At 37.8% G+C, this 14,189-nt stretch overlaps 1 protein-coding gene across 1 annotated transcript in view; it reads right to left on the minus strand.

Moving 5' to 3' along the window:
• Window positions 1-14,189, minus strand: part of RGS7BP (regulator of G protein signaling 7 binding protein) — a gene marked incomplete at its 5' end in the record, with an annotated part of 39,941 nt that overhangs the window by 11,835 nt on the left and 13,917 nt on the right. The window contains one exon of the mRNA XM_082497754.1: window positions 850-980. Coding sequence (XP_082353880.1) covers window positions 850-980 — 131 coding nt within the window. The remainder of the gene's footprint in view (window positions 1-849; window positions 981-14,189) is intronic.

Here is a 14,189-nt window from a genome sequence, read left to right on the forward strand (position 1 = left end):
GCAGTTATAAACCTCTAATTTTTATTTCCATACTAAAAATATCACTGGCTTTAGCTGTATCCTATAGCTAGATGTGAAAAATACATTACGGGATCTTTCAGCGTGACAGGAAACACGTAAGGTTCATTACAAGACCTTCATTACAGAACCTTGTCTTGTCTTTACCTAGTATATTCTGCAGAGGTATTATCTGGGGAAAAAGTAGTTACAATTAGCACAGATACAGTTCCAATCAGTGTGTGCTGTCACTGAGTAATGAGGTTACTAAGTAACCTATTCAGAGAATTATCTGCATTTCTACATCCTCCTTTCAGTAGGTGGCTAATCAAATATGAAATCATTACAGAGATGCATTTTCACTGAACCAAGGACACCTCCTTTGTGTGTAAAAATACTCTATGAGATAAATTTCAGTTCTGAATCTAGTATCTAGTTTTATAAAGGTGGGCAGCTTTTTAACCACATTTACCCACCTTTTGCTATGAGCTGACATTGCTGGATAAATAACGACAGGGATACCAAGGGATCAGTTTAGTAGTAAAACCATGCCATATTGTTCTACCAAACACCCGCCCTCAAATATCATACCCAACAAATACCTCTAATAAAATGATCCATAGTTTACTCACTGATCCGACTAATGACAGCTAAAAATTTTGGGACTGGTCTTTTAAAAAAAAAAATTAGACTTCTAAACTACAAGGACATTACTGGCACATGCCTGATATGACACAATTCTGTAAAATGATGATAATGGAACAGAAATACAGCTTTCGTCTTTCATGAATACCCATGCACGCCCCAAAAGACTGTTCTTTTTTTTAAATCAGCAATTGTTCAATTCAATACCTTTCCGATGAAACTGCAGTGATCCTAGCAGACATATGGACTTAAGCATTTCTGTTGTGTACATTTCTAAGCAACACTGCAACTGGATGTACAGTCTACAAATTTCAGGATGAATTTCACCATCTTCTGGGCTGCAGGAAAAGAGAAAAAATTTAGTTAGGAATGGGACTGGAAGGATGTGAGGGTCATTAAATCCACTTCCCTACTATTGAAAGCAACCACATTATAATCTGCTTCATAAACTATTAAGCTATGTGTATATGATAAAAAAAACTGTTTTTACCAAACTGTATTTACAAACAATTCTTATCTCTAAAAAGCTCTAGGCTTCAAACAATTAAACTTTGGCTGTCTTTGGTAAGATTGCATGTCCTTATTCTCCGCCCGTTTTTGGAAAAGGGGTAAATAAGTGACTGGACCTTTTCTCCTCTTTAAAAACTTTGCATAAGTATTTTCTGGTAGATTGAAGGGTTCTTTTGCCATCCAGTTGCAGGTACCCTTGGTCCTGGTGCAGCTGCAGGAGACTGCAAGGCCACTTTCACAGTCACTGTCCCAGTTACCAATCCTGGATCAGGCACAATCAACCCTACTTTGAAGAAACTCTCATCAGAAACAAGTCAGTTGTAGTTTTTTGGCTCTATAGTTTCTGCTTGGATTTCTTTTTGCCCTGTGTTTCAATCAGTAGTCATGTGATACTGCACTGTGAGGAGAATGGGATATTCAAGATTTTTTACAGAAAAGTAATAACAACCTCGAAAACAAAAACTGAAATCAAGAGTAATCCTACACCTTCAATTAATTGCTTAGGACACCAAGAAAATAGTTTATCCAGATCCAGGAACCAATTCTCATGCCTGGCTGTAAAATCAGACATTAAACCTCACTTTTGTAGGCTGAGAATGCTGCATGGGTATAAACAGATGTAACTGTTTCTATGGGTGCTAACAAAGTGATTTATCCAGTCATACCTGAGAATTAGGTTTCCAATGCTCCTTCCAAAGGTACTTTCAATAGGGCAGTAAGTGGTAATGAGATTGAACAGTTAGGATTTCAGCCACTTCATGTTCAGACATTTTTGCTACTTGTTTGCTGCATAGCATGTTAAATGGTAAGATAACCCCCCAAACTGGATTTTATAACAACTAGAGGAACATGCTTTTCTAAATAACCTGAGCATAAGGCATTTCTGAATACTACTGCTAAGCAATGAAAAGAATTTTTCAGCAGCCTTTCAGATCTGTAGCCTGTAACATAAACGAAGCTTTCACAATAAAAAGATTGCCAGCATTCTTTACAGTGATTGAATTTCCTATGGTTAAACTGACGCTTCATATACAGGATACCTCCTGTATACGAAACAAGATTAGACTTGTGGATTTCTGCTCGGGAACCAAAGCAACTTACCTGATAAATTATTTGCAGCGACACTAGATCGGGCTGCTATGGTCAAATAATTTCTTAGTATCAATCTAGGCCAAAAGTTTGGAGACCTAGAGCAGGCAACGTCTATTTAAACCAGTGAAATAGATTCTCTCTAAGGTAAGAGGTCATTACTTATACCTAGATCCAGGGTCCAGTCAAAATGTTAAGTCCAGCTCTTTTGTAACGAACAAAGCTTAAAAACTCTATTTTAAGGAAAATCCTATCAGTTTGTGCTGGTAAGATCTTACTGGAGTTCAGTTCAAATGAATACTGCATACAAAAACCTGTCAATTCTTGTACTTGAGGTTCACCACTATTTCTAACAAAGGAGACCATACATTGCCTAGAACGTGTGCACCTTCTGCCACTGATTTCAGTGATGCCAAGGAAGAATATACTTAGTCATATGCCAGGGTAAGAAAATAGGGCCAGTATAAGGTAGGCCCTGATGCATGTGGCTCAGTGAGCAGAAGAAAGGAGCAATCTCAAAGGAATATCTGATGCAAGGATTTGCCATAATCTGCTTCCAATGAGGAAGAAACTGTATGGTTTTTCCAAGGTCCTCAGGGGTTCCTGTCCCTCCAAGTGACATCAGAAACCAAATGGGACCATGAAGGTTTTACAGAACTGGTGAGAACCTTCCTAAAAGGGAAGAGCAACCTTAGAACTTCCACAGCATATGAAGGAAGACTACTGCCAATGAAAACTGCTAGGAAACACAGTTGTGGTAAGCTGTACAATCAAGAATGCTTAAACAAGCAAAAGACGCAGCCAAAAACCGAAACAAGACAAGGGTGGAAAAGGATGAAGATTGAAAAGAAATCATGCGGGACTTAGTCAGAAGGAAGATCAGTCCCACCTGCCAATCAATTACAAAGCAGAACTCATCAGAAAGGCAGGAAATGACAGAGTACAAATTAAAATTGCTGTGGTCTGTGTTACTCCAGGAGCAATACAATACACATGATAATAAACCTGCTCATCCTAGGAGCTTTATTTCTTTCAGTTGGAATATGTGCATTTCTCTTAAGCCACATGTACTTTTCTACTTTGAAAGTGAAGTTTGTGATGGTTGAAAAATTATACCATGCATGGCATGGCATTCCTTGCATCTTACCGTAAGTACAGAATAAAGCTATGGTGGCACAACAAAAAGGGTTCACCTACTCTGACAATGTCTTTTCAGATGCATCCTATAATATTTCTTCCTATTCTCAGTGATTCCAATTTGGAAAACATTTGATAGCCTCAAGACCCTCAATAATTTTCCTGAAAAATTAGCTACCTGACAGATTTTTTTTTTGTTTATTCGAAGTCCTTAACTGCATACAAAACCATGTTTTTCCTATAAATGAATCTGTATTGAAATCGCATTATTTTCAAAGTATTGGAACATACATGTTTTTAGTAACTGCATAAGCAGTATTATAACAAAATAAAGAATTCTAGTTCTGAAATGCTGAAAATTATGCTTAGAAGACACACAGCATTACAACACACATACATGCACACAAAAATATTTTGGGATAAACTGAATTTGATTTCTTAAAAACTGTACTTAATTGCAGACTCCTCAGACAGTTAGAAGTTCTACTTTGTATATTTTCTACTTTTTACCTTGCATTAAGTATCTAGTACTTTTTATCTTGCATTAATCCATAGTATCTAGTCCTGGTTTAACAAGAGTTAAATCTTAACATTCTCTGCAGTTGTGTTTGCTGTTTCTTTCATTTTTAACCAATCTATTTGTTGTATGAATTGCAGCTGTTAGGTCTGTGATCACTTAGCTGATTAGAAACGGACTGTTCTCTCTGCATAAACAATAACCATAAATTTAACAGCATTTATTTTCAAATTGGCAGATGGCAAGAACGGTTTTTAGTGTAATCATATTGGTATTAACCAAAGAAGATAAAACACATATAGCCCAGATAGAAATTTAATTTGTTTTAATATAATTCAGGAGCAGTTCTTCAGAAGTAGACTGTTATTTCTAGATCATATCAGCATTTTCAAGACCAGCATCTAGTCCTTCATTTTGCATGTACTGATAATGATTTCAACATTTTCTGGAAAAGAGTTACTACAAAATTGGATGAATCTTACAGCAGAATAGGTTTCTGATGTTTGATGTAAGAGGCAGTCTCTGGAGTAAATGTAACCTTACACAATTCATCTAACCAAATTCAGCATGAACAAGCAACTAGCCAAATATAGCGGAAGTACAGCACACCACATTTTCTTCCTCTGGAATAGTATTTTAACTTTCTGAACTTTGGGTCTTATATACCTGGTTTTATTTTTCTGAAGGCTAAATTTAAGAACTACGTGATACATAGTTCTTAGGCCTCTTGGAGGCTTTTACTATCCTGATTTGTCCTTTTAGCTTACAGATGAAATTTTTACACCCCTTAGTGTCACGTATTCTTACATGTGCTTTGAACGCTGTTCCCAAGTTCAGCACCATGGAATTACTGCAGTAGATGAAGATACAGCTTTTTTCGCTCCCCCATTATCTGCGCCACATATTGTTGCAGCTCGTTCCTCCATGAGCACACATACAGTAATTACTTTGAGCTGACCTTACCAATAGAGGGATTACAAAAAGATTCAGGAGTGTACAATTCCATTTACCTTCCATGTTTAGCACCTGGGTCTAAAATTTAGCTCTTCAAAATTATTGCTTCTTTCATGTAATAGGTACCTAAGTCCTGGAGCCCCACCAAAATACACACAAGCACATTCAGTTTCTGCCCGAGTTTCCTAGATGCCTAAACTTCTCTTTCTCAGCAGGGCTTCCTCTGTCCTGAAGGTGAACAGTTATAAAACGACTAATGGATAAATGACGCATTGATTTGCCTATTCCACCTGCAGGGCATTGCCCCATAAACATTCCTGTGCAAAGCAGAACCTGCAAAAAACAAAGCCACTGCAGATGGTAAGGATGACCTCTTCCCGCTCAGCGATGAGGGCTCTTTCTGGTCAGGAGACACAGGTCTACTCCACTCTCTTATGCAAGTAAAGCTGAATCTGTCCAGCTCTTCTGAAAGCTAGGATTCTTTAACCACAAGTCTACTAATCACTAAGAGGAGTATGGAAATTTACATCATAAGAAGGTAATTTCCTTGTAGCAGATTTAGTATGGTTGCCCTATTTTGCTCTGCATTTTTTCAAACGTTAGAAATTCTTAGATTTTAGAGAAGTCATGGCCATTACAGGAACTTTACTTACAATGTTGAATGCATTTCTTCCTTTCTAGCTGTCACTGGCAAGAAGATTGAGGGTCTGCACACAGGTGTAAGAAAACATTATTTTCCTGATATAGCTATTTAACTTCTAAGAAGCAAAAATGGTGAAAACGTTTATTTAAAACTTTTTTGGTCTTACTGACAGATTTTTTAATTGTGCAGAGTAAGAAAGCAGCAATTATCTACAAGACGATTGGCTCATAAGCCAATTTGAATTTACCAGTGGCTTCCTATTCACAAATGAGCATGAAGAGTAAGAGGAAAGCACAGTAATAGGTATTTTAATTGGCTTTTTCTGCTGTTGTAAATTGAATATATTTTTCTTGTGTATTTATGAATAGCAATAAAATAAGAACTAGAAACATCTATGATATATGCGTGGTCTGACCCATTCTTGTTTCTTCAAGAATATGGAGCATCTGTAATTGGACTGCGGGCAAAATTCTTCTCTCATTTGCAAATCCAGAGGAACAGCAGTGACAGCCAAGAAAAATATTTTTAATTATCCAAAGTTTATATAGTGGAAATTATTTCCAGGCCACTACACTCACTGATTGTCTCAAACTGTTTAATTAGTATTTAATTGCAATAATGACCACAAGAATTCCACTAGCTTGCAATCAAACAATTTTCTCCTATACATGTATATAGGCCTCATTTTCCTCTCTGAAAGCCATATGTCTGATGCCAATGCACATAATGATTTCTTTTATAATCCCTGACATATATTCCGTGTGGTGTCTTAAAATCTCCCTTTAAAGTGTCACCAGTTTCACTTCTCTCAGTAATTTGCTATTTCTGTATGTTCAGTGTCATGCCATGAGAAATGTTGAACAGCGTCTAGTACAGACATAACTTTCAGAATGCTGATTATGCTATGTTTATTACTAAATCGCTATATACCAAACTCACTTATATTTACAAAGAAAAATTCATGCAAACTTGTATTATTACCCCCCCAAGTCAGCTACTTTTGTTTCTGTTAGTCCAGTTGATTTCTTTATGAAGAGCACTTACACATTCAAGAGAAATCTCATATAACACAATCATCTCATACAACTACTGTGCTAAAGCGTGTTCTCAGCAGAGCTGTTTAATAGCTTGTGTGCAGCTGGACATATGAGAGCCAGCACAGCACTGAGGCAAAGACCAGTTCCTCATCGCTGGCTCCTGAGCAGAGCTGCCGCAGGGATGTAAACAGGAATTGTGCTCACTTCCCGCATCCATTGTGGAGCAGAAATTTTCTTGCTTCTCCCTATCCACTTACATAAGGTGAAGAGGTACTGATAACCTTTACAGGATTTCGACGCACCCGGTTGTGGCTTCTTGGGGAATGCTTCATCTGACAGGGGAGCCCTGCTACCTTTCACAAGATGAATGCAATGAATGGCCTACGTAGGAAGGGATTAAAGATAAAATTTATGGAATTCTACTGCTCTGAGAACACCTCTTGACTTGCCAGTGAAGCAGCAAGACACATTGTGTTCCCAAACATGAGGAAGGGGAAATGGTGAGATGGGTGTACATGTGCCCATGCAAGTATTATGCGGGTAGGGTAAAATTTATAGGTCCATACATGCTGGCATATTGCTTAATAACTGTCAGGCTTCGCTCCTGCCTGATCTTCACTTGAAAACACTAGACTTTGCTCTTCAAATAGAACTAAGAGAATGGGTTCCTTCATACAGAGATTTTTTTGTTTTGTTTTTAATAATAAAAACTCTGGATGAAAGAAACCCAGACGGTTAGCTCATTACTACCAACAACCACATTTCCCATCATGAGGTCTGTAGGATAACTTATTTGACTTAGAAACACTTGCTGTTGTCTAGGGAAATCTGGCAGATCATTTGGCTCTGATTTTCCTTTTTTCTCTCTCTGCTAAATTATACTGATAGCTGTATATTAAGTAGTTTCAAATATCCTGTCGCTCCCATACTAGAAATTTCTGTAGTTGTCAATTGAACGTTATACCACTAAGGTGCCATAAAGGGTAGAAGTCCTTATTCAAAGGCGTGAATACTACTCAGCTGATGAGAAACTCGTACTCCTGTGTGAGCCATACTTCTGCAGTTTGAGAGCTCTGATATCTACATGTATTAAACGTAGTTACAAAAAAGAAAACGCTGGCTTATTCCTTTTTATAACAGTAGCTTAGTTACACAGTTTATCAATCTGCTATTAAAATTAGAAGTATAAATTTTTGTGAATTCAGCTTAAATAAATCCATAACAGTACATTTTCATACTTTAACCACTGCTAAAATCAATGGTTTTCTTTCCTGTTTTTTAAAATTCAGGTAATGTTGTTCAACTGAATATGTTTATGAAGTACTGATAAGAGGTAGAATTTCCTTTCCTTTGTATTTTCCTACACTGATATTTAAAATAAAACCTATAGAGGGAGCTCTTATACCAACCATGTAGTACCCAGTATACGTAAGAAAGATGAATGAACATTTTTTAAATACAAGAATAAACATGATTAAAATGTTCCTCCTTAACAAAGGTAAAGAGTGAAAATGCCATTTAAAATTTTGATTTTTTTTCCAAAAATTATTTTATTGTACTGCCAAATGTTGGTTACAACTGAAAAATGCCTTCAGGTTTTTCTGAATTCCCACAGGTGTCCAACATTCATAGTTCCATTGAAATTAGTGAAACTTAAGACTACCAAAAGTTAACAAAGAGTATGGTCTAATTCTGAATTTAACTTAAAAATTTTAATCACATATTTATAACAGAGCAGCTTTATCAACAACATTTGAAAACACATACAGTTATATTATCTCTGGTTAAAAGAGTAACTAAGTTATATGAAAGGTTTGAAACACCTTTTAAAAGTATTGTTTTGACGAATTCTATGCTAAGGAAAAATATCATTTTTATGAACAGCATCAATAGTTCTAAAATACTATGAGCTGAAAGAACTATCTAGACACATAATGAAGACTGCTTTTCCTCAAAAGCTATAGGAAAATAAACCTTTGGCAAATCAGAAGTGAAAATGAATTAATCAAATCCTACCTTAAGCCCCATATATGCACTTCCCATGAAAAGGAATGTAAATTGGCTTGACAGGCTGTGGAAAATCACTGTCCAAAAATATTACCCTGTAGCTTGTCTTTTAATTTAGGATCAGAAACACTGCAGTTTAGAAATATATAGCAGCTACAAAGAGGATCCAGAAGCAAGAACTACCTCAGACATGATGGTTCTGCCAGAATGAAAAATGTGACAAACACAGCAAAGGAGATACGCTCAATCCCCTTAAATAATGAGGGCAAGAGGCCCCTCTGATTATAGCTCAGGTGCAACAGCCTACGAAACCTGCCTCTGCTTTTCTATCTTAAACACACCATTTATTTCTTTATCACTTCACCATTCATTTTTAAAGGTAACAAAAGATTTTCTGATTCATTTTGAATTCAAGTAGGAAAGTCATCCAATGACAATGTTTTTTTCTAAAAAGATCTTGAGAAAATTCTTGTGTTCCTCCCATCTGCTGGTTTTTTTTTTTTTTGTTCCTTTTTCATTTTGTTTCACACAAATTGCTGTCAGTTTCAGTATCATGTGTTGTTTTTTTGTTCTCTACTAATGCGCTGTAACACTGTGATATGACTGCTACACAATATCCCAGCCCAGGCAGAGGAAAAGCAGGGCTAGTTCTTTCTAGTAGACCCATAAATAGTTGCAATGTTGTTTTTATTAAATTAGATTGTTGTTTTGAAGCAGTTGCCACAGCGCTCTCAGTAGCAGAAGATGTGATCAGATTTTGTGTAGTTAGACCAGTGTGAATCTCCAAATACTCTGATACGGCTCATAGAGTCAATCTGGGTATATGATAATACAAGTAGAACAAAACCACAATGCAGTAACTCACATTGTAGAGATGTTTCTAACCCCCAAGTTGATTGCAGTTTAGATATTTCCATGCTAGAACAATTTAGTTACAACTATAACAGTACGATAGATATACTTTTCTTATCCATTCAAGAAAACCTCACTGACTTCCATAGAAGTTATCGGATAAACCAAGGGCCATGCACGTTCTGCAAATCACAGTCATTTTGAATACGCTTTTGTTTCCTTCTCCTGGTGGGCTCCCCTCTTTCAAAAATACCCCCAAAGGAAAAAACATAGCATCACTGATATTGTTGAAATCTTCTAATGTTTTTTTTTATGTTGAAGTTCTAAAATTCTTTTGGAAACTCACTCTATGAGATAATTACTACACATGCAGTGACCTTACCTTAAAATGGATTCATTAATTAATTACTAATTAATTACTAATTAATTAATACTGTGATTCTTCCACACCCCTGTTTTTATATTACCAGGAGAAAAAGTATCACACGTATTCTTTTTAAGTGTGCACGTACTTAGCAGCATATCCAGTATTTGCAGGTGCTAGTCAGAAAACCTATTTTTTTAAACAACCAGAATCACAGACCGGAATTTTCTACATTTGTTCCCTCAGAAGTGAATTTTACTGGCTGTGTTAACTCAAGAGTGGGCAAGAAGTAAATTAGCAGAGGACGATCCAAACTGTTCTACCAGAGGACAAACCCATTGACAATCACTTGGTTGAACTTCTTGGACTTGAGTAAAACAGCACTAATAGAAGAATTTTTATTCAAACTCGCTCCGCCTTAGGTAAGACTAGGTGTATTGGGTGTAGGTGGCTAGATTTCAGTAGCCATGAGGGCTACAGGGTGCCCTCCATGGGAGGAGGCGAGCGGCTGCCCTGTGCCAGACATGGCCGGTCCTAGACAGCTCCTGCCGGGTCTCCAAGGGACCCATGGCCGGTCACAACTCAGCCCATCAGCCAAGTGTGTGTGTGGCACCTCTCTGAAAACACATTTTAAAAAAGGGCAGAAAACACCACAGGGAGAGAGGAAGAGGGAACAAAAAGAGTGAGAAATGAGAGGTGACATCGAGGTGAGAGAAAGGAGGAGAAGGTTCTCCACGGCAGAGCAGATATTCCCTGCAGCCTGCAGAGAGGAGCACACCAGAGCAGATGGATATTCCTGAAGGAACTGCCACCTGTGGAGAGCCTATACTGGAGCAGATTTTCCTGACAGGACTGCAGCCTGTGGAAGAGCCCACGCTAGAGCAAAGTGTGAGGAGGAAGGAAAGGCAAAGTGGAACTGTTACGGACTTACTGTAACCCCCTGTTCCCCATCCTTCCTGCACTGCCTGGGGTAGAGGAGTCTGGAATGACGTTGAGCACGCGCAACGGGGGGAGAAAACATGTTGTTTTAATGTCTATCTTTTTGCTTCCCATTACCCAAATTAGTAATTACTTTTATGTTAATTGGCAATGCATTAGGTTAATCTTCCCCAAGTCAAGCCTGCTTTGCCCTCAACAGTAGTTGGTAAGCAATGTCCCTGTCTCTGTCCTACCCCCAGCCTTCTCGTTCCTATTCTTCCTGTTTTCTCCCTGTGTCCCGCTGAGGAGTGAGGAAGCAAGCAGCTGGGTGGGAGTCTTGCTGTTGGCCAAGGCTAAACCACCACACCAGCTATGCTTAAAATCCCCGACTGGATACTTCTAAGCACTCGGAATTCCAAGTGAAATTGCACATGCTTTTGAATTACTGTTAAAATATTAAAAAAATGAATGCAGGGCTCCACCACCAAACCTCTGCAGAAGCTAAGAACCCCTTCCGCAGTCCCTTCCTTCAGCTGGCTGTCCCTTGCCTTTACTTTAGGGAAACCCGTGAGACCTCTGCACTGGCCAAAGATGAGCAGAACAGGCCCTTTCTCTCTGCACGCTATCAGGCTCCCTGTTGAGAAGAGGTGGTGTCAGGTTAAAAGGAAAGAAATCTTTGGGTGACTTCTCAAGCCAGCCTTGTTTAGCTCTAGCCTCAGCAGGACAAAAAATAGCATAGCCTCACTGCCTCAAATTACATGACAGACACTACTAAATAATAGACAAACCCAAACCATGACACAGACCTTCCAGAAAAGAACTGTGCTAACCAAGGAGAAGGCAGTCAGATTAGTTGTATATGCAACATTTTTTTAAGTTTCCCAAAGAAATTCCTATTCAGCACCCTCCCTTGTCAGCATCTGCAGGTTGTTCTCAAATGAATTTCTGTGATAAACCAGTAGTGAGAGGCACAGACAGCTCTGTGCCAGCCAACAGGCTCAAGCCCAATATACCTCCATATTGCCTCTTGTAACTTGACTAGCAGACCCATGCTGCCTATGGATTTCCCCTTTGATTTTACTTAAGCTTCTAAGTTCTTTAAAATGTCCCTTTATCACTTACTACTCACTAACAAATTATTTATAAACTCTGTCTTTGAAAAGTCTGCAAAACTTAAATGGCAAGAATTCATACCTACACTCCTGAGTAGTTCCTTCAGTTAATAGTTGGAAAAAGAACGTGTGAAAACTATCAAAACAAGTATCTCATCTGGGATGATCTATGGAATTTGTTCTGATCTGTGTGGACAAACAGGGTCAGACTTCCCAGAAAGGCTTGAAAATGAATGAAATGCTTCGGGTATTTGGTGCTGTCGGATCTAGGTCACAACAAACTACTAACATATGGGATTTAGAAGGAACTGTGCTGCAGGCAAGTGATGCCATCTGCTGTTGACCATTCACAGGACACTAAACCAGATGACTGCTTTGATTTATGACACTTCTCTCTTCCATTTTTTTCCGTCTGTACTACCTACTTTGAATATACATTTCAATACAAAATTTATTCCAAAGGGCATTCCACAAAGCGCTTGTGTGATACGGATACCTGTTATCTGTTTGCAACTTAGATTTCTGGTTTTTGGTATTTCAAAATGAGAAAAACAGAGCAGATGTGAAGAAATGGTAAAATGAGAAGGAGTAAGGAACAATGTATTTGCATTTCATCAAAAGGATTACAAAACACTTTGGTCTAAGGTCTACTGAAACTAAAGGGAAAATGTTCTGTAAGCTTCACTGGGATTTGGATAAGTGCTGTATTGTATTAAAAATCACTGAAAAGAGCCATATATTCTCACAGTCCTTTTTTTTTTTTTTTTAAATTTAGTCAAACGATTTGATTAGTAAAATTCTAAAATGGAAGGAAAATAGTCCAACAAGCAGATCTTCACTAGGTTGCTCAGAATAAGGTAATGTATGGGATTCTGGATGTATCAAATGCTTCCAGGAATACTTTCAACAGGTGATTCTTATGCCCTGGAGTGCTTTTTTAAAAACAAATATCCAAATACCTCCATATAAAAGTATTCCAAGTGAAAAAGAATTTGTGGTACATTGTCAGTAGAAGTATGTCGCACAACCCCACCAGATATTTCACAGATCAAATCTGTATGAGTAGTTAAGTTAAAAATCACAGCTGAGAGACTGTGAGAAAACTTGAATGTGTAAAAAAAAAAAAAAAAATAGAAAGAGAAAAAAGAAATAGATTAGCTTCCTGAAATGTTTAAATTCATATATGGAGAAAGAATTTTTTAAAACCATCTGTTGATAAAATGTGTTCAGGAAGCAGTATTTTAGCATAAAGAACTTTGTGGTTTTTTTCACTGTGGATTTTTGAAACCTGCCCTAGTCTCCACTTGACTTTGTGAACTGGTGTTACTTTTTTTTTCTCTTTGAAATGCCTATTTCTGCTTGGGAAGCAAGGATTCCTTCGCAAAGTCTTCCTTGGGCATCCAGCACCCTGCATTAGCAGCTGCACAGACATAATACTCACTTCCATGTCTTGAAGTATGTAAAATGAGTAGCATGGCTGTACACTACATTGGGTAAATCTGCAGCTAAATTAAATGCCCAGACTTTGGAATGCCCATGACTTTGGTGTTCTTCAACCTGCACGAAGGGACTGCTGCCTCAGCACACAGCCTCACATGGCTCACCCTGTGTGTAGGGCTACGGTCGCAGCCGTCGCGCTACCTCCAAGTATCAATCTCTGATTTGTTGGTGTTGGGGTTTTATGGAAGTAAGGGTGTAAATGCATATGGGTGGATAGATCTGCTGGACCACAGCAACAGCTCCAGAACTAACGGAAGTAATTGGAGGCCGCTGTATAAACAAGGCACTTTTAAATATTTTGCCACTTAAACATCTGACATGCTGGCAAGGTTACGGACGGCACGTTTGCAATGATCTGTCCTGCCATGACAGACAGAGGTACAAAATGTCAGCTTTTCTTTGCTCACCCAATAAATGCAAACTTGTTTTCTTCTGCAGTGGGAAAGTAGTTTCTTCACCAACTTCGAGCACATAATTTAATATAACATGACAGTATTTGAATTCTTATGCCAAATTCCTATGCTCACAGGAAATGCTCATGCAGAAAGTATTCACATGAAAGATAAGAACAGCAAGGTAAAAAAGGGAACGTAAGAGAGAAAGGCAAGAACTACAGCGAATAATTGTTCATATACAAATAACTGAGTGTATTATTAAGCTTATAGTAAAAAATTATGTAGAAAATCTAAATGTAGATCTGCAAATGTACCCAGCAAAGAGGAAATAGTATTCAGAAACAGCCAGCACTTCCGTATATGTTTAATTTAAAAACATTTAAACATCATTTAATTTATTTGATAGCACTGTAAGGATTCCTGATTAAGGAATGATTAATTTAATGCTTTGTTCAGGTGAGACCTTAATGCCCAGACAATGGTTTCAAATATTTAATTGTTATTAAACAGAA

The sequence above is a fragment of the Vanellus vanellus genome (genome assembly GCF_965231255.1).
Source record: "Vanellus vanellus genome assembly, chromosome: Z".
Taxonomy (NCBI): domain Eukaryota; kingdom Metazoa; phylum Chordata; class Aves; order Charadriiformes; family Charadriidae; genus Vanellus; species Vanellus vanellus.